At 34.2% G+C, this 21712-nt stretch overlaps 1 protein-coding gene across 1 annotated transcript in view; it reads left to right on the top strand.

Annotated features, from left to right (window-relative positions):
* Positions 1 to 21712, top strand: part of LOC113492458 (neurexin-1) — a 169168-nt gene that overhangs the window by 72538 nt on the left and 74918 nt on the right. The window contains exon 4 of the mRNA XM_026869907.1: positions 3950 to 4094. Coding sequence (XP_026725708.1) covers positions 3950 to 4094 — 145 coding nt within the window. The remainder of the gene's footprint in view (positions 1 to 3949; positions 4095 to 21712) is intronic.

Raw genomic sequence — 21712 nt, 5'->3', positions numbered from 1 at the left:
AAATGCAAGCGTTCTGCAATATGACAAACTCTAATTTTGAGTGCACTCCAAATTTGTCAGACATATATTTTCAGTACTATAAATTTTGCAAAACCTTCTGAATATAACAGATCCAAAATAGAGTCTAGATTATATTTTGGTAACAAAACTTTCTCACAACCCAATTACTATTCGAGACTGTCCTACTTTAACTAAAATCTTGGTCACCCTACAAGGCTGCGACCCGATTTCGTGCTATTTTCTTAGGACAAAGAAAATAGAATAAAGCGCAACACTAGAGGATAATGTGACGTGATACACGGACTTTATGTCCAAACTGTTTTAGGGTGGTCTGCGCTAGACTTTATTAAATTTTACTGGACCTCATATTAGACTTGGACTCTACTTACGTGAATTATTTCATAACGGTTTACCCACGCGTGTTATTGAGATCGCTCGGAGTATGTAACACAAAATGATCCACTTTTTTAAGTTGACTGACTACTATTTTTATTTATTCATTTAGTTATACGCTGTATATTGAATTAATCGTAAGGTTGGCAGTAAGCGGAAAAAAGATTATACTCTAATTTGATTTTTTTTTTATAAATCTGATCAAATATAAACAATCCCTAACCATTCCCCAAAAATATAACATTAAAATACAATAAAACAAACCGATTGGTAAAACTGTCACATAAGTATGCAGACAACATTGTACAAACCAACATTAGAAATCGATCGATTCCACAATTACAGTTATTGCGTTCCCATAATAGACAGCGCTTAGTCAGAATACTGCAATTGAAAGTCTAGACAGAATTCCAGGTTAGACTTATAGCCACAGTAACTAGATATATTTATAGTTATAATTTTTTGTCGAATTAAATTAATATTACTTGAGTTAATGTGATAGTTATGTCATAGTTGAGTTGCAAACAATTCATATTTGTCTTCGTCTGAAGTTCATATGATTTCAGTTGACAAATATTGCAGACGGCGGTTTGCGGTTTCAAGATAATTGGTTTTCGGTTGTCGGATACAGTAGTATTTAGTTAAAGTGTTTTTTGTGTTAAATATAATTAAGGTTCATTTTGATTTGAATGAATTATCAATAGCATCAAGTGAAGATGTCTTTGTCTTCTTCCCTTTAATTATACAAATAATTTTGATGAGTCTTGCAAAGTTGATGTGAGTCACTACTGTTTAAATCGCTAAACAATTAAAAGAAACAAAAGATAGAATCGATTGTGTCACTTAGTCATACTTAAAATATTCTGAAACTTCAAGATATAAAAAGGAGATTACAAAACGTCGGTAATCGATTATTAAAAAAACAAAATCCTACCAAAATTTTATCTCTGCCTTTATCCCAAACTTAATTATAAAAGTGTCATACTGAATGAAGCCTAAAATAATGAAAATTAATAGTAAAGTGTTGGTTTCTTAAGCACCAGCCTTAGTTTGGCGAGAGCTTATCTTAAGATCGGAGTTGGTTGAGGTAGACGAAACTTGTAAGACATTTAGCATTAACTATTCATTTCGTTACAACTTGGTTACGAAGTTTGAGATCTTAATCTGGTGATTGAAGATGGTCAATGGCTTAGTAGAGTGCTGGACTAGTATTAGGATCGGATTTTGTTTGTAAAGATGCAGGTTCGTAATTAGTGGGGTTTTAAGGCGACTTGTTCAAATTACATTGAGGATGGCAATTTTATTTATGAGTCTACTAAGTCTAAATGCAGCATATTTTGAACACATATGACTCGGATACGCCTTGACTACACTAATCTCAGTCATATATTTATTTGCACATATGCGGCGCCAGAGACAAACATACAAAAAGAGACGTTTGCCTTTAGTAGACCACACAGCAAGCAAATACTCGCGAAAAGTGAATCCTTAAAACGCACGCAAGCTTTTATTAAATGTATGCATAGGGAAAACACCTAAATTCAAAAATCCAATTCATCCATCAAAAATTGGTAACTTTTAAAGAAGATTAAATAAGTAGTTTGTTATACTAATGTACTCAACTGTACTGTATTTCAGAGCAAGGTAAAAGTGTAACTAAAAACAATATTGGAAAAATGTTTATCACTGACAGAAAACATTCTAACACAATTGCCTACAGTACAAAACTTGATTGGCATCAAGTACCTAACGACTTTAAATAAATGAAAATCAGAATCCAATTACAGAAACAAGAGGAAAGCATTTCTTCCCCTGTCGCATTACTCACGGCTGCTCCACCTTCGTCATCATGAAAATTAAGATGATCTTACAAAACAGCTTTTTTCTTTTTATTACTTCTTCCGTGCAAATTATCTTTACCTAACTTTCGGAGGCCGTTACAGAATTCCAACGGCAAAGCTCCACTGGGAGGCGAGTTTTTTAAAAGCAATAATTCCCTTCTCCCGACTGTTTCTTCCATGTTTAAGTAATTAAATTTCTTGAGATAAGTTTATTTTGTTTGCACTCTGTAGTGCTAATGTGGTAATTGTGATATAGTTTGTGTTGAGACGTCTCCGTAGCTTTCTTCCTAATTATAATTATGACTTTGGATGCTTTTAGTTTGGTTTGTGACTTTCTGAGCGAGTAGCTTGGATCACCATTAAAATTATATTTTAAGTGTCTTTTATATTTTTTAAGTTCATTCTTCTTTGAATTATGTGAATTTCGCTTTCGACACTTAAGCGAATTAAGAGAAAAATAGATCAATCAAGTCGCCATCATTGCGCGACGTTTGCCTTCTCCTTAATTTTATAGAACTGTAAATTGCAATGAATAAATATAATTCCAAATTCATCATCCAATGTAATAATATTTACACCGATAGACCCCTTACCTCTATTATTAACTTAGTCATCCCTTGAGGGAATACAGTACTGACAGTTAATTAACTTCAATACCAACTTAATAATTGCAAACATAAACACTAAAAGCGGCACACCACAGCCTGAAAGACAAGGGCTACTAGCGTTAATAACTTAATCTTAAAACCAAGTCTGGCTACCTTAAATAATAGACTCAAATTTCGGGACTAGACTTTCTTACTTACACTAAAGTATCAAAATAAAATAGTCAAATTTCAGTCTTGCCTTTAAAACAGTTGAGCATTTTTCTTTGCTTGTACCAAGAACAAAGCAACTGTAAATAGAGTAAAAGCAATTTTAAAGCAAGCTCCCAGCGACCGCGTCATGAAATATTGTTCCTCGGTGCACTGTAACAGAAAAGGACGCAAGATAAATTGTTGTTAGCTGTCCCTGTTCCTCGTGACGAATGTTCTTTGAAAATTGTGTTTTATTAAAAATATTTTAAACGCATACATCAGCTTTAAGGGGGATGGGTTTTATTTGAAAGTTCTTATGGATGGCTTTTCAAATCCAATTACATTATAGCTGAGATGGATAAGTGGAAAATATCTTGCATTTTCTTCTTTAGGAGTTTTGTGAACATACAATATTGTTCTCGACTATGTGTTCGCTTCTTATTAAATCTGGTCCTGCAGATGTCAGTTATGAAACTGGTCCTTCGGTCCGCAATGAGCTTATGCTGAGTATTATTTATCTATACAATATAAGATAGATAAGACAATATTGGTTGCGGATATCGGAAAATAACTTTCGGTACGCTTAATTATTGGAGAAGTTCTTACGTTCATTATTCTAGTTGTCATGTTGAGAATACTGGTAATAAATCCAAAAAATAAATAATTTTATCATCACTTTGACTCTCCTGTTGGTCTCCTGACTGCTATACCGGGGGTCGTGGGTTCGATTCCCACCCTGTTTGTGTGATGAGCACGATCATTTGTTGTGAGTCCATAGCCAATTACTAAAGAATAAAACAAGCTGCCTTCAGGCAATTAAACATGTCGGGCTAAATATTAATCTATTGAACAAAAGGTTCTCCTTTTAATCACTTGTGACAACGAATAAAAATGTTCATCTAAATTGTTTTGTTTTAGGTACAATTCAAAGTTAACAACGCTAGCGCTCCCGTCAGTGATATTCGAGCCGAAGTTCCGCGGGTCGGTGCGCAACCTGGTGTACTCCGACCTGCCTGGACAGCCTCCACGGAGACAAGAGCTCAGGCATTCGAGGGATTTGAAGGTAAGTTTGATAGAAAACCAGTTTACAAAGAACCTGGATACATTGCAAATAGTGGATACAAAAGATGTTTTTTCTAAACAATGGAAAAGTCATAAATTATGGATAGATAGGCATAGGAAAAAATATTAGTCCTTTTACTCATATTTGGTGGTGTAATTTTTAAATGAGCAAACTTTTTTGAAAAAGATTTTAATGTATTATATTGTTGTGAAGCAGAACCAAAGTTGAACTGAATAAATTCGCTTTATTTACATTTAAAACATTATAATATAACTTTCAAAATTAACGCTAGCTGAATCCGGTGCAACTGGAAGCCGACCAACAAAGCGTACGAAAAGTTTATGCAGAAAATCATAAACAAACTGTTTTGTTTGTGTATAATATAGGTATATTAGTGTCGAGGCAGGACGATGTGATGACCGTACGTTTGCGTTCCTTTATATTGAAAAGATTGAAACTCTACAAATTGCTTTTACTAAGACGCTAACGCATAACATTTTTTTTTCATTAGATACCTATTTAAAACTTAATACTTAGAAAATATAGTTTTTTCACTTTGTCTCAAGTATTCATACAATTGTAATTTTCATGAAACTGCAAAAAAGGATAATCTATCTATACATCTGTGAGCTTGGATATGTCTAACATGTGTAAAAACCAATAGATCAGTTTCTCTATAAGATATCTTGATATTACCTAATAGTCTTTGCATTCAACGTAAAACTAACAAAACCTTTTTCCTTACCATTAAACATTCCAAGTACCAAAGATCAAATTAAATGAAAATGTAGGCTGAAAACAATCAAGTCGCACAAACTCGACAATAGGTAACTTATGAATAAATTCACTTGTCAAGTCATTGTTCTATGATAATTTCATTTGCTCTGGACCGGAGTAAATCAGCTAAGTTGTTTTACAAATACGGCCCACTCGTTCTTTATACATTTTCACGCCTTATTCTTAAAGTTAAGACGAGTCGCTTCAATTATCCGAAAAGACTTTGAATGTTGACGTCCTGAAGTTTTGCGAGATGGTCCTTCGGTCCGAATTCTAAAAACAAGTCTTGCTTTGAAAAACAACGGTGTTTAATCTAATTAAAGGTAAAACTGGATATGTTCTAGAAATTTTAAAGCCTCGTTTCATTATTTATGTTCACAAGGGGGATAGGGAAGGGAGTGTAATGCTCAAAACCTAATTAATAATTCTACGCTATCTAATGCTACATTACGCACATAATTCGAAATAATTCGCGTTCTTTCAGCAGAACTATAAACAACACCATTCGGATCCATTGTCGTTTTCCCAGGACATAAATTATTTAAAATTGAACTGTATTCCGAGTGAATTAGGTTTATTTTCCACCCGTTTGAATACAGGTTCGTTGAGTTGAATTTAACAAAGAAATTCCATTGAGCGACGGTTTAACCTTAGTCATGGCTTTAGCGGGTATGCCGCAAGGCATACTGGGAAGCGATATGCAAAAATGCTAACTTTGATATGTTTTTTCATTTAATGACCTAAGGTTTTTAATTCTTTACAATATTTCCGCTAAACGAATTTGAAATATAAACACGTAATACACAATTACTGCTCATAATACGATTATGTTAATAGCGCTACAATTTGAAAACAACCTGCTACGTTGTGCTACACGGGCCTACGCAGTGCTACGTTCACCTACGCCGTGCTACGTAGACCTACACACCGCTGCTACAAAGCTACAGCGTTCTTCAATAAGCTTTTTTATGACAACACACGCTTACGCCTATTGCTTACAATTCACTTAGATCTCGGCACTCCCGCCTGCATAAATTAAACACGACAGCTCGATCTCGTTATCTTTGTTTACAATATTAAAGCATTTCCGTACAACAATATTTGAAATTCACCGTCTATTATTGACTTTCCTTTTCTATGTAAATTGGGTATTTATGTTTTATGTATAATTGATAACGTTGTATCAAATACATTTCCTTATCATACATCATTCACAGAGTATTTATTGAGATAATCGTCGTCATCATCATAATATTCAGTTTTTTTTTTAAATTTATATCCGTTAGTCTCATTCTTACATGCATCTGATCGAGCCTTCGGTATTTATCGTCATGATAGTATTTCACTTACCTTACCTTTGACATTAAGGTGTTAAGCCTGTAAGATAATCCGTGGCCTTGGGCTAGTTGCATTAATTGCTTCGGCTCTGATTACTCTCGGGATCATGACTCTGAGGGATGGTTAAAGACAAAAATCGATTTTTTACGATTGTTTTTTTTCGGATGAGAAATCATTAAATGACACCTTCCGCTTTGGGTTGTGAAGAGAGTTTCAGATTTTTACTGACTAAAACCCACCCATGTTTCTTCCTTTGTTCTATACTGTATACCGGGGCCACGGTAACCCTTTCGGACAATCCCGCTGCCCCGGCGGGCATCAGCACTACTGGGCTCCGTAGGTCTTGCGAATACCTGATACCATCAATATGCTTGTTGAATCACAATTCGGCAAAGACCTCTCTTTTTATAACCTTGACCAATCTCTCTAGTCTCATCTGGAATGAATGTTTTTCTCTCTTTTTCACCTAACCTTTGACATTTAAGGTGTAAAGCCTATGTATGCCGAGATAATCCGCGCCCTTGGGCTACTTGCATCATTTGCTTAGCCGGCTCTAATCGTTCTCGCGATCCCGGCTCCCAGGACTAATTGCGGACGGTATTCGTTTCTCGAATACGTAAGCAGCGTTAACGAATCATTTATTGCTGGGTAAGCGTGTCTCATTTTAATGGGTAAAAAATTGCGTGGATATTCTAAAGGTGTTTGTTTGCATCTGGGGCTCTGCCTATTTAACAAACTCAAGCTCAAATATATTTTAAAGACGTTGTGTGAAGTTTTAAGTGTTACTAATAAAATGCGAATAAGTTATGACGCAGTTAAATTTTACTTCCAAATGTAAAATAAGCAATATAGGCCTCACTATAATTTTATTCATAATAAAGTTATTTTATTTCTGGCACAATTAGAGATATCTGCATAAAACTTTTTATAAATTATTGTTAACAAGCTAACGATTAAAAATATCATACTGAAATAAATACGACTATCATTAAAAGTTATAACAACACAGCTCCTGCAATATACGTATCATTAAACGGTATAAAAACATTCTCGTATATTTTGCAGCTTTTAAATAAATTACAATTTGAAAATAAATCTTTTGTGAAGTGAATGACGTTGACTGTAAATATTGATATTAAATACACGGCAACATTAATCACAAAAATTGGTTTCATAAAAGTCAATGGTTTCTGCATATCGACATACTGTACTTGGTAACTTTAATTGAATTATTTTTTGTATTGGATATGAATTTTATTGTATTGAATCATTGGTTATATTTTATAAAACTTTTTCAATGTATTTCAATCACTATGACACCACACGTTCAATTTATGTAGTTTTTGCGTTAAGCCCTTTGAGGCTGTTAGGCCTCAAAGGGCTTAACGCAAAAACTTAAGGATTTTTTTCTAATAAGTTTGAGTTAGCACTAAGAAAATCGAAAGACCCACTTAATCGCGCAATAATACAACTCTTATTTCTTTACTAACTTCAAAAAGAAGAGGATTTTGTTGTGTGCCATTGTTTTTTCTTTCGACAGCTTCCCGCTTTATTTTGATGATTGAAATTTCATACAGATTTTTCGAAAGGCAACAATGGATTATTCAGAAAAATCAAGTTGATCACTGTAGTATCGCATTTCGCCAGTGACAATATTTAGTCCCCCTAATTGGTACCGAGACGCTGTCGGTTTGAAGGACATAAATAAAGATTTTTTTGTCCATTCCCTTGGAAAAGTATCTCTTTTTTAAACTTGTCTCCTTCCCTTTTCTTGTCTTTTGAATAATAATTTGCACATTGATTTTTAATTTGGAACAAAAACAGTAGAATCATTAAAACATCTTGCTTGAATGTGTTTGCGAAAATTGTATAAACAGATTTTGTATCAAATTTTTGTGTGCGTAAGTAAAATAGTCAACTTTTAGAGACTGAACCAAGTCGTCGCCGTTTGAGGTAAAAAATAAATTTATTATTTTAAAATCAACTCCCGCACTTCAAATTTCATTCTTGTATTTTGGGAGGTGTCACAAACATTCAAGTCACATGCTCAAAGACAATAACTAAAACTAATGATAACGTCTTACCCTACGCAATTGCATCTAGAATATTCTAGGAAACTTCACTGAGAATTGACCTAAAAAGGTTCCCCCACATGCAGCCTGCACAGAAAAAAAACGGTTTGTTCACGTAAAAAACCAACAGGGCAAATGAAAACACAATACTTCGCACCTATATGCAGATTAGCAGCTCTGACGGTCACTGCGCCAATTGGGGCATCAAAGGTCGAGTGTTAAAATTAAAAATACTGTAGAGCCATTTCAATAGAGCTTGTTTGTGACCCCCGATTTTAATCCGGTTGCGGTGAGGTCAACCAATAAACGACAGGGTCTCGTGTTACGTGTCAACAAAAGGTTATTTTTAAAAATAGAAAATGTCAATCGATGTTAGTGTGAAGGTCCGACGAAATGAGATTTTAAATTGTTCGTTCTTATTTTAAGTGCAGAGTTATGTTGGGGTAATTTTTTTTAACGGAATGCAAATTAAAATTATTTTTTAGCAAACGCACCACTTTTTCTTTCTTTTTTTAGAATGTCTCATATATTGACTGCAGCACATTCTTTTTTAAGGTTTGGACAATATAAAAAACAATATTAATACTTGAGTGTGACTTGGATATATACGCAAGAGTTGACTAGCTGGATGTCATGATAACGATCCAAATGTATGTTTGTATAGGATTGTCAACACATAATACATCACCCACATTCAACTCAAACACGGTTTTATAAATCTGTCTTCTCTGTAATAGATTACTCAAAACAAGCAGTCCATTAAGTAGTATTAAAAGCATCCAGCAAAAAGCCTGTCTCATTAAAATATCCAATATTTTCCTTGTCGTCGCTTACATCAGGTTTTCGCGTAGCATGTTAAGCAATGAAAACCACGACCTACCACCATCTGTTGAAGTAAGCTTGTTGCATATGAGCAAAAGAGACGTCGCTCTACGCCGCGCATCGTGCCGTCTTGCTTCCACACCTGCGATAGCCTTACTCTGGGATATGGTAGTAGAACTCCACACTGGGTTATTTAATAACTGAAATAAATGAGGAACGCACGACCGATGGCGAATCTGTATTACTGGCACGAATAATTTGATACATGGTGACATAAATAATGAATAAATAAAATTATCGTGCTTCAGATGTTTTAATGCTGAAGCATTTTCAAAAGAAATAAATTAAAACATAAGTATTCTAGTCATATAGTCCTATGTAATGAACACTGACAAAAATATCATCACTCTGTTGAGATTTTTTTAACTGTTACCTGTTTAGTGTAACACCGCTGCACGCTGGGCAAAAACTTCAGTTGCATATCACTAGATGAAATGGATAAAAGATCTTATTAACCTTGACGTAAGATCAGAATAAAAAGAGCAAAGGTCAAGATGATTCAACAAAAACAGAATAAGACATTTCATATTTTATCATTTAAATGTATACCTCATACTTGAATACTAGAGCCGCTATCATTATGCGACGGTCAGCAAAATATATAAAAATGTAAGACGGTTAACAAGAATTAAGAGTGATGTAGGTCGTCTCAGTAAATCCTCCTCAAATCTGAGGTCACTGGCTCTGTTTCTCCAAGCAATCCCCTCGAGACAGAGATTGAAAGATATATCACGTTATGAATCCTAGTTTTTGTATGTTTTATGCTCACTTGATGAGGGGAGATGGGACTGTCAGTTTGTAGTTACTAAGGCTTTTAAGCTTTTTGATTATTTTTTTTTGGTAGGAAGTAGTTCAGTAAGTGGCGTTTCGCTTTATGATTGTGAATTGTTTGTACGAAGATGGCAATTAAACGGTCTTAGTTCTGAAATGAAATTCATTACGTTTATAAGTGGTTTCTCAGACTTGAATAAAGAAAATCAATATTAATTTACTGACCTAAAAATAAAACTTCTACCTCAAACAAAAACTTTTGTAATAATCGCGTCGCTAATCTTCCACGTATTAACAAAATTAACGTTGGCCGATAACTTTTTACAGTAGAAAATAAAAAAATAAATCTCATCCAACATCAATCAAATTACAAAGACTCGGGCTCAGGAATCGCGAGTGACTCGAATGAATCGCCGACAGTGCAAACGATCGCTGCTTTACAACGCTTAAGTGACTTTATAATGTTTTAACGAGCAGCAATGGATAATTGGATGCTTTATGCGGATGTTTTTGTGAGAATCGTTTTTCAAAATAAAATGGAACGTTGATTTTTATAACGGTAATTATTTTTTTTAATTACATTTATCATGGTATTATGGGTGTTTCGAACGTAAAAACACCTTGGCAACCTAGATTAAGAACAAATATTTGCTGTTTAACGAACACTTTCATTGCTGGCACCTGAACACGCAAGGCTTGGCCAAACACTAGGATTAGGTTCAGGTAGGTTTTATATTTAGGATATTAGGTCTAAATCATTATGTTTTCAAACAATTTAATTTTGTAACTGTAGCTTATCTCCTTGTACCGATAGGAAAGTAATTTAAGGTTTAAATTTTGTACTCTTAAAGAAAAAAGTTAATATAACTCTTCTTTTTCCTTTAACGTAACGAAACTTTTTAGTTTAAAGGTCAGACTTGGATGTTATCTACAAGACCCTTCAAATTAAAAAAAAATATAAAGTATTTTAGAAAAATTACACGAGCTTGCTTAATTTGAACTTTTTATCTTGTAGAAATTAATTTAGAAATCGTAATTCATTCACAAAATAACATAAAGTTATGGAATTTGAAGAAACTTTTTACAATGTAGATTTTAGAACTATTGTTATCAAATCATTTCAAGTATCAACAAATTGCTATTTCATTCAAAGTTTGATAGAACCAACTTTACAGTCGTTATAGGGAAAGAGGTTGCTTGTTATTTCCTGTACGCTATTACGATTTCTACTAGGACTGTATTCACAGAGCATAGAATAGCTGAAGGAAGTGGTACTGACGCTACGAGTAAGACACCTTTGTAATAGCTTATTGGTATGAATAATTTACTGGCAAGTCCCAGGACGTGGGTTTGAATCTTAAAGAGTCATTTGCCAAATAATTTTAGAATTCATGTGTATTTTTTCAAGTTAATGATCACTTGCCGAAACGGTCAAGGAAAACGTTGCGGGGAAATCAACACTCTTGAACGTTTTTAACCCTATGTTAAACGTTAGACGTCTATAGGTAGTTTTAATAGACTGACACTAGGGTGTACCTCAATCACATGAAAAGAGATAGCAAACAAAAATTTCACAGAGTTTTTCAAAACTCTTACAAATGGTCAAAACTTTAAGAACGCTAGCTACACCAACTCCAGTCCTACGGATATGAATACCACTTCCTCTACTTTCTTATGCTCCATGACATCAGCCTTAATGTTGGTACTTCCACCTTACGATTGCAGTTCCGACCTTGTTCCGATGTGCAATAAATATTTTGTTCAAGGAAGAGAGTCAATAGAGGCAAAACGTATTGAAGTGAAATGCACAGTCAATAACGAAAGGAATAGTAAAGCCTTTGAAGTCGGTATTAGTTTTGTGTGGTTTATATTTCTGTTCTCTTTTGAATTTTAATTGGTAATTTATTTTTCTACAATAGATTAGATGATTTCTGGTAGAAGAAACCAAATTATCATGAGTGTGTAAAACAGATGATTAGTGTAAGTGCCTTTGGAATGTAGTTAGTAATGACTATTCAGGTAATAGCAGAAATTGAGCTGTTACGAATCTGACTCGTGATACGGGGGTTCCGTATAAAAAAAAACGAATTTGCGTATACAAAAACGGCCACCCATAAAATTTATGACGTTGCTTAACTTCGATCTTTTTTATATTTATTAAATGCAATAGGATTACATCATCTTTGAAAATTTAAATTGTGTAGATATCACTGTTAATGAGGCACAGCCTGGTGACAGACAGACAGCTGCCTCTGCCTCTGTAATGAGGTTACGTTCTTGTTCTCCTATTATAACTACCTCACAATATTAGAACCCTACTATTTATTTTCTCCGAGACTGTACAGAACTGGGCCAGAAACTTTGAAAAGCTCATACTTTTAGAAACTGTAAAGTAGTTAGGTCTGTAGGGAATGTAGGCTTTAAGGTCAGGCCAAACAGTGCGACGCTCAGGTCTATACTATGACCTCCCTAACCACGCATTGACTGTGTGGAAGCGAGATGCCGCTACTCAGACTGTAGCGCGCTCTCTCTCTTCTACGACAAACGGTCCTTTTTCAAACCTCATTGTAAGCGTTGGTCACTACAGAAATAAAATTACGAACTACCCTCAATTTCCTGCGGCGAGCTAAAGTTATAATTTCCCCATAAAATAATTTTATGTTTAAAAGTTTTCGGTCATGATTCGGGTTAATTTTTTCCGCAAAGGAAATCACATGGTTTTTGACAAAGGCTGTTGGTTAGCGTTTGGTTCGACTCTTTCAGTGGGTTATTCTAAGCGACCTACTTTTAAACAGGGTATTTCAGGGTTTTGTAAAGCCAGATCTAAGTCCTACGGGTGCTTTAAGCACTGACTAAATATTTGTACATAAAAAACGCGCTAAAAGGAATAAGCATAACTTTAAAATACACCAAATCACACGTTTCTAAGTTATAATTTTAGCTGTCATGTAATTCTAAACTCTAATACCTTACATTTAGCTGTTATTAGCTCTGTCGCTTCTGCTGTCTGGACGTCTGGATGCCTGAACGCCTATCTAACTTGAGAGCCTGCTTTGTAATTGGGGTTTGCACTTGACGAAGTCCCTGTCATGGGTTTGTTGAGTCTTTAAAATGACGCGGTAGGATCGTTTCAATACATGAAATAATTCATCTTGTTCCTGTGCTACACATTTTTTATGGAATTTAAGAATTATTTAAATCGATTGATGATTAAAAACATGGTTGCAAAAAAGATTCTGAAAAGTATTCAGAACACGAAACACAGTAAGCTAAATAGAAAAAGAGAATTATCCAACCCCTAACAGATAAAAAAATAACTCTTATTTTAATAATAAAACATGACATAAGTAAAAATAAATTCATAGATACACTTTAATTAAAATTGCAAAAGTTACCGCGTACCATCTATTTCTTCCTGATCTTTCTAAATGATTCCGTAACAATTTTAAATGTAAGATGACAATGTAGCGTCGTCGTACGATTTATGTTCGGGTCGTGACTCGCGTTTTAAGATGAAGGTTCTACTTCTACTCCCGAGGGTGACCATCTGACACACAGGCTACAGTCTCAGTCCCCATATATTTTGGCACTTTAGTGGATAACATTTTCGAATTTATTTTGCCAGTATGACTGGTAATGGGAGTCGATAAATATTTTTGAATAATTGTTATTGTTGCTCAAGTATTTTACGTTACTTTGAAAGGTAAATTATTAATCTTTTTATTAAGTAATAACAAAATTTTTACTTTAAAACGTTTAGAGTCAAAATTTTATTTTTTTACTTCCAAACGCATCACATTGTAAGGATAAAACAATAAATATTAGCGAACGCTAGAAAACAATAAAAGAGAAGGGAAAATTGAAAAAAAGTCAGATGGATGATGGGTGTTCAATCGACAGGAACGTGAAATCAAGAAGAGAGAAAAACAAAACACACACGAGATTATAGAGAATGGAAAAATGTTGATAGCTCCAGAAAAGCAAGAAATAAATACAAGAAAATTCCCGCGTATGTAAATTTGTTCCTATGCAGGAAAATCTTCAAACGGACGACGCAAGAATTTTTCAGACGGTGGGATTAATTTTGTTAAGGAGCTCTGGGACCTTTGGTGCTCACTGCTGCCATCTCGGGGCAGACGAGAAAAATGTGTATGCATTTATGTGCATTAAGTATGAGTAGATGCAGTGGGGAGAGACGGGATAAATGGACACGTAGGGAAATTCAGTTTAGCTTATTCTTTATTTTGTAGACGAAATATTTTCGTGAATTTTATTTTGTTGTATGTGTTGTGTTTTGTATTGTATTATCGTGTTGTATTGAAGAAACTCTTTCAACTGTAAGATGTTATGTAGAACCTGAAGTATTTTACATTAAAAACATTAGAGTATTTTTTTTCTGTCATACCTTCTTAAGCATTACAAATTCAATTTTGTACTGTTTTAATTTTTGCAATAGAAAACCGTTTCAACCCTATTTAAAATTACACAAATAAAATTTCAACCACCCATCAGCTAACCCATTCAAGCATGTCGTTACGAACTCGAATATTGATACCTAAAAATCAATTTACAAGGATCACAAAACCTATTTTCCCGCTCCAATGCTCTCTAATCTTAACAAAACTATAAAACGGACTAGATATCGCCTAGAACGCGTGAAGGTACATCATTAAAAATCCATTACGTTGTGCATACCCGATGGCTTTTTAATCTGGTTGCTGAAAGGTGCGAGGCTTTACTACATTCAGGGTTTATCTGAAGACGGCTTAAACTGGTTAGGTTTTAACTTTGGGAGAAGTGTTTTGAATTCTTATTTCGGATGTAGTTTCGAACGGGTGTGGTTTTGTGCTAAATCGACGGGATTTGGTGCTGGGATTCTAATTTTGGGATATTTTTGTTAAAGTTTATGTTTAAGCTAGTGTGATGACACCAGATTCCAGTTTTGGGTAGAATGTAAAACGTGATGCTTGGTGAATAACACTGGTGTCGTTACCTCTTTTTGTCACATTGTAATTTTTAGAGGACTTTGTAAAAACAAATGCCTGATCTTTTTTGCTCAGACGACTTTTTTTGATTTCTCAATGTTAAAAATAAACAAATTTCCGCTAGAAATGTCACATGTCAGGGAGGCATGATACACAAAAATAACATTTAAAGAGCTGTCGTTTTCAGTAACTGTTATTTGAGCCGATATTTCGTTATTTCGGCAAAATTGGGATCATCTTTACGTGGGTCATGAAACACGTGATTCTGTAAGGAAGCGATATTTTTATTACCGTATACACACATTTAATATCAAAATTCGTAACAATGAGGAAAATGAAAATTTCTCCGTCGTTCTTATGTTTTTCTAATATATTTCATAAATACTATCCGTTGCCATCAAAAACCTTTAATTCAGACCCCATTAAAATTATCCTATAAAATCCAAATCCCGCAATTTTACAATGAATAATTTATAACGTTTCTAATCTCCATTTTATAGCGACAGGTAAAACCATAACGTTGCCACATTAAAATAACGCGGTTCAGATATAAAGCTAAAAATTATGACATAAAACTTGCTCGGATAAGCTGTAAAAATGTAATTGTTTCATTAATAAAGAAAATTGACTATAAATTATCTTAGGTGTCACTAATAGCTTTGAAGAAATTATCTATTTTACTAGAAAAGATTTTATGCTAGAAAATAATTTTCAGTTCAGAGTACGTTTGTACAGCAGTACGTTAGTAAATGCAGTTTTTCCCTTTCGTAGGTAGGCTTTTTCTTCACTGGTGAAGAGGATCCGTAATTGTCCATATTTCGGAATTTAAAGGCTTGATTAAACGTATTGTCATTATAAAAATAAATCGGGAAAGATTTTCTAATGTATTTTTTTTTATTAATATTATGATTTACTACACTTTTTATCGACTGTTGGGGCTTACCTACTGCGTCCCACTGCTGGGGAAATTCCTACAAAGCCTTCCACCATTCACTTTCCTGAGGTGTTTGAAATCAGTCCACGCGGTATGAGCTCAGATCGCCACCTTTCTATGTCGACCACGGCATCCATCCACCTAGTCTCCTATTGTGATCTCTGACCAACGGTCACTGAAAATGCGGTTACCGTTAACCCCCCAATCCCATAACACCCTGGCAGCCTCTTTACCGACGTCAGTAACCCACTTTTACTTACAAACAAAAATGAAACTTTCACAAAATAGTTTATACCCATAGGCACTTTTATTGATAAAAAAAACAACACCTCTAAATAGAAAGACACGACACTTACCTTGTTCACGTAACTTTTTATTTCGTCACTTACGTCCTTAACGTTTCCTTCCACATGTCTACATTCACTTATGTACGAAGGGATCACCGTTACTACCAAAATTATGTTTTGAAAGTCCCTAAACTATCGAGGAAACTTTCTATCCTTAGTACGGTGGCCGAATATTGATGGGGAGAAAGGGCCCATAAGGACAGCCGACAAATTTATTGGCGGGAGACATATTTTGAAGTTTTATTAGACTGTTATTATCATTTGACGTCGAACTATATAATAATAAACTATAGCGTATCATTGTTTAAAACGTTTAAGTAAGACTTAAGTTAATTATATCGTAAAACGAGGTTATTTTTTTTTTGGGTTTGGTTTTAAAGTATATTGAGAATACAAGGACGGAATTTAATTTTGAAAGTATTTTTGTGTTTACTTCTTCCTGTTTAATTGAGCCAATCAAGGTCCACTGCTGGACGGAGGCCTCCCAAATTCTTTTAGTTTAACAATTTACTACAAAAATATCCTTAAAAGATCAATAAATTGCTGTTTTGAATCCATCTACAGATAAAGAAGTATAGATATTGCCATTATAATACCTACTATTAACAAGTTTACGCTTTATTTAATTCTATCACCACACATTTTCCAATACTTGTTATATAACAGAGCATGCAATTTAGCACGTAAACCACATAACTAATTAATTATGTCGATACCTGCAATTGCAAATCTAGTTAATGTCACAACTCTGTGTTCGTTTGAATTAGGGCTGCAAGGGATTTTAGAACTGTCACATTAAACTTTAAATGAATAATAATATGGTACATTAGAATTATGTTGTAATAAAATATTAATGTTTTTGGTAGATTCTAGTCTATACTAATATATAAAGCTGAAGAGTTTGTTTGTTTGTTTGAACGCGCTAATCTCAGGAACTACTGGTTCAATTTGAAAAAGTATTTTTGTGTTGAATAGACCATTTATCAAGGAAGGCTATAGGCTATATTACATCACGCTGCGACTAATAGGAGCGCAGATATAATGGAAAATGTGGAAAAGACGGGGAAAATTCTAACCACGTGGACGAAGTCGCGGGCAACAGCTAGTTATACTATAAACACGAAAGTTTTTATGTGTGGATGTTCTCTTTCATGCAAAAACTACTATCCGGATTTAGATGAAACTTGGTACACAGATAGTTTATAAGCTGAATTAACACATAGGTTAGCTTGTATCCCCAATTTAGGTTCCCTTGGGATCATTCTCGATGTGTCGCGGGCGGGCTTGCTGACAACGGCTAGTGTTTTTTTAAATAAATACATGTTAACTACAATATTTTACATATTAATATTACAAAAATGATTAATTATTCGTTTAATATTCGTGTAAAGCTGGTCCGATTGAGATGATTTTGATTTTGGCATGAACATGAAGACGTGGAAATCTAAGCAGATTTAAAACGGTGCTTTAATAAAAGCTCATTTTCACACTCATTCAGCGCTCATAATATAGACGGACACACGGATTCCAAAGTCATTGAAATTCCCCCTTCTGGCTTCTACTGAACAAATATGCTGTCCTGTGAGTGTCCTTGAATGACCACAGAGGGTTGAGTTTCAAACAACCTCACAAACACTCGCATATAGATACATAAAGACTATTTAAAAGTAAAACTAATTATTTGAGCGACATTTAAACTTTCAAACGAATATATTGATTGAATATATTGTAATCGCTTATAATAACATAATATAAATTAAAGCTATATTAAATAATGAGGAACTTAAAATATTCAATAGAAGATTAGAGCAGTCATGTCTTCCGGATGGACATAAAAGAAAAAATATTTAAAAGTAAATTAAATCCGCAAATAACACAAAACCAATATTTACAAACATGGAATCGTACTCATTTTGTGAGTGAACGAAAAGTACGCGAGCAGTTCATTCAATTTCCCCCGTTTCAACATAAACGTCTCTCAGCCCTGACATGGCGCCACTCCGCGGTGATTACGGCGGCCATGTTGCTACGTCACGCCGTGCGCCGTGACAGTCGCTACCGAATATTAAAGCGTGTTGATAGTGGAATATACGCGTGTGACGTAACACCCCAACCTCCCCTTTAAATAGATGCTTATTTTAAAATTTGCTTGGTTGAAGTTTTCGCGGAATATTTGTGGTGTCAATAAGTATTTTTAATTTATTCATAGGCAAAATGGTAATTATCATTTTGTTGTTTTAGGTGCAAGTAAACAAGGTTTTTTTATGTTTTGAATTTTTTTTCTTTTTTCTTTATCAATTTACGCTTTTTATTCGAATTTGCTGCTATTATAAAAAAATATAATGGACCTATCAACCACACCATTGACTGATGACGAATTTTTCGTTTACCTAATACTGAATACTGTAAACTAAGTTCTTAACAAAAATTTCCTTTTGAAATAACATTCAATGTTGTAATGCCAAAATGAAGGTTCACATGCGTTATAAAATTTTCATTCGGACCTCTACCTATGTCATTTTCGACATCGACATGAGAGCCCAATATCCCCATCAGATGTCCTGTTGGTAATTGAATGCTGTGATCATGGTCGAGAGTCATGTTTCCATTGATTTTGTTTATAACAGACAGTTGGGCCCATTACTAATGCATGCAATCACATTGTACGATTGTTTGTATTCCCTAATAAATAAATTAAGAAAATAGATTGGTAGTGAAATAATTTTGATAAAATAAAAAGACAGTAAAAAAACCGAAGTATTAGAGTTACCAGAACCCTTAAAATGGGTATAAGCAGAAGACTTAGGTATGGCCATAATTTAATCAAAGGTCAAATGATTTTTATATTTTAGAATTCAATGCGTGACATTAAAACTAAAAAATAACTGTATTGTAAATGAAAACACATTTAATAATTTCGAAACCGATTAACGTTTAACCATTTAAAATAAAATTAAATACAGACTGATATCACATGAAAAAGACACTCAAACTGGAAACAAATATCGTTCGGGTCATACAAACATTTGTCTTTGGTTTCCGTGGGCGGCTGCATCAATGATACCTTTGCCCCAAATTAAATATTTTTAAAATAATACGCGGAATTTTGTAGACAGGATAAATTTGAATAAATTAAACATGCGTAGGTGTTTGCTAAAGTTGAGTATTAATAAAAATGTATTAATTACAAAGAATAGGGCTGACGCATTTTATGTTTTTTTGGTAGTTTAATAAATAACATTTAAAGTATACTAATATTATCAAGATGAAGAGCTTGTTTTTTTGCTTAGAAGCGGTTATCTCAAGAACTATACTGGCCTTATTCGAAAAAATATTTCAGTGTCGGTTTTAGTGGAAGGTTATAGGATATAAATTATGATTAGTGTTACGAAAACGGGGAGAAGTTGCGTGCACGCTTAAACTATTTATCCGATTAAAAAAATCCAATTCCTAAATTATCAAAACCACGTGGACGAAGTTTCACTCCACAGCTAGTCTATTATAATGTAAAAATAGACTTACATAAGCAAATACTAGCCTATTCTTCAAATATTAATATGTTGTAGATACATACATGTTGGAAAATGGTTTATGTGTGCTTACCGACAACGATATTACAAAAAAGGAAATTCGCTCTGTAGGGGTCGACAAACTGCGGCGAAAATATTAAATTTTGTTATAAATAGCGTTTCTTTTAATAAAGACGGGCTTAAAAGTTTATTTTTAGAAGTATTTGTCCTTTTATATAAGAGTGATGCCAGTTAGTTGACATCAACGTAGCTCTGGAAAAAGTCAGACAAGAAATAAACAAATGAAGAAAGTTTATGATGCCTTGTGCCTTGAATCCTTTGGGGGTACACTGTAATCTACAATAACTGAACATTCGATTTTCGATCATCACTGTCCCATTGCAAATGTCCCGAAATACCTTGTTAAACCTATTCTCTCCCATTGCTGGGTATGGTATTCCCCAAACACTACATGTTTGATGAAACATATTATCATCTACTTACCCACAAATTCTTAACTTACAAAACATCAAAAACTATATCAAAATCAATCCAAATAATCCTAGCTTCAGCTTCTATAACCGTCAAATATTCGGATTTAATATCGGCCTGGGAGCGTATCAAACGTCAAAAGTACGGAATATAAAGTGTATGTGAAAGTACTTACGCGACGGCTCCTCGGCAAGTTATTTGCGCCTGACATTGTGACGAGTGTTGTCACAGCAGGTGAGAGAACATCAAAAGACTTCGGAATAACTTGGTAGTAGAACACTTTGATAGAAACATGGTTAAAGTATAAGTTTTTTGTTTACGCACGTCTTATTCTGAAACTAAAATAGTACACGACATACCTAATAAAATAGTAGGTATGTCGTGGATATTTTTTTAATGATTGGAAATTTATAGCCTTGATTTTGAGGTAATAAGCTTTTTGCAGGCGTCAGTGTAGTCCGTTTTTCACTTACTAGGCAAAAAACAGCCAGTAATATCAATTCATGATCATTACTCACTTAGTTCTCGCAATAAAAAGTGATAATCAATTTTGATTAAAGTTACAGATATCTATTTAGCATATGTCTAAAAATAAAATAATAGTATCGAAATAGGCAGTAAACGCCAATTCAGTTTCATGCTCAAAATCACCTTTTTCCAAAGCAGTAAGATCGCTTTTCCTGTACCATTTTATATTTATTTTACAATCATGTTTCACGTATCCACAGTTTTAAAATTCACGGTCAGCCGTTGACGATATTTAATACTAAAAGGGTGCCTTAATAAGGTTTCTCATGAATTCCACGAATTATATTATCAACAAGGTACCAGGTATTACGTAATAGGGACGTATCAATTACAATTTCGCCTTGAGATATCGATACTTCCGTTTTCCAGTTACGAGAACGGCAAAGGAGGTTTATATCCTAATAATATTATTAAAGCGAAAGTTTGTATGTATGGATGTTTGTTCTTCTTTCACGTGGTTAGCTTATAATCAGCATTAACACGTAGGATAGTTTTTATCCCGATTTTATGTTCCCGTGGAACCATTTTTGATATACAGCGGGCGGGCTCGTGGCTAACAGCTAGTTGTATAATTATAAATATGCATTCCTCAACTTTTACACAACGCCTTCTAGTATCACACTAAGCAAAGCGAAACGAAACAAATTATCGTGCTCTTCACACGAACATTTGTGCTAGGTGGGAATCGAACCCACGACCTCCGATATAGCAGTCAGGTGCACCAACCACTAGACCAACAGGCCCCTTTAATTATTGAAATAACAATAACTAGTATAAATATTCATTACCACGCTGGTAGGGACGAGTGGAAGTCGAATACAGAATCCTCGACAACGGCTCGAGCTATTCCGTAGGCCGACCCAAGGTTTAAAGAGGTTTTAAATAAACAATACCACGTCTAGTTTCCTAGTCTTCTCAGGGATGTTAGCCTGAGGTTTGATGTGAATAATTCGACCTTTCTTACTCTTTCATCTGTAACCTTT

Source organism: Trichoplusia ni, chromosome 4, assembly GCF_003590095.1.
Source record: "Trichoplusia ni isolate ovarian cell line Hi5 chromosome 4, tn1, whole genome shotgun sequence".
Taxonomy (NCBI): domain Eukaryota; kingdom Metazoa; phylum Arthropoda; class Insecta; order Lepidoptera; family Noctuidae; genus Trichoplusia; species Trichoplusia ni.
Note: the sequence above shows the minus strand (reverse complement) of the source record. Positions and strands in the feature narration are given on the sequence as shown.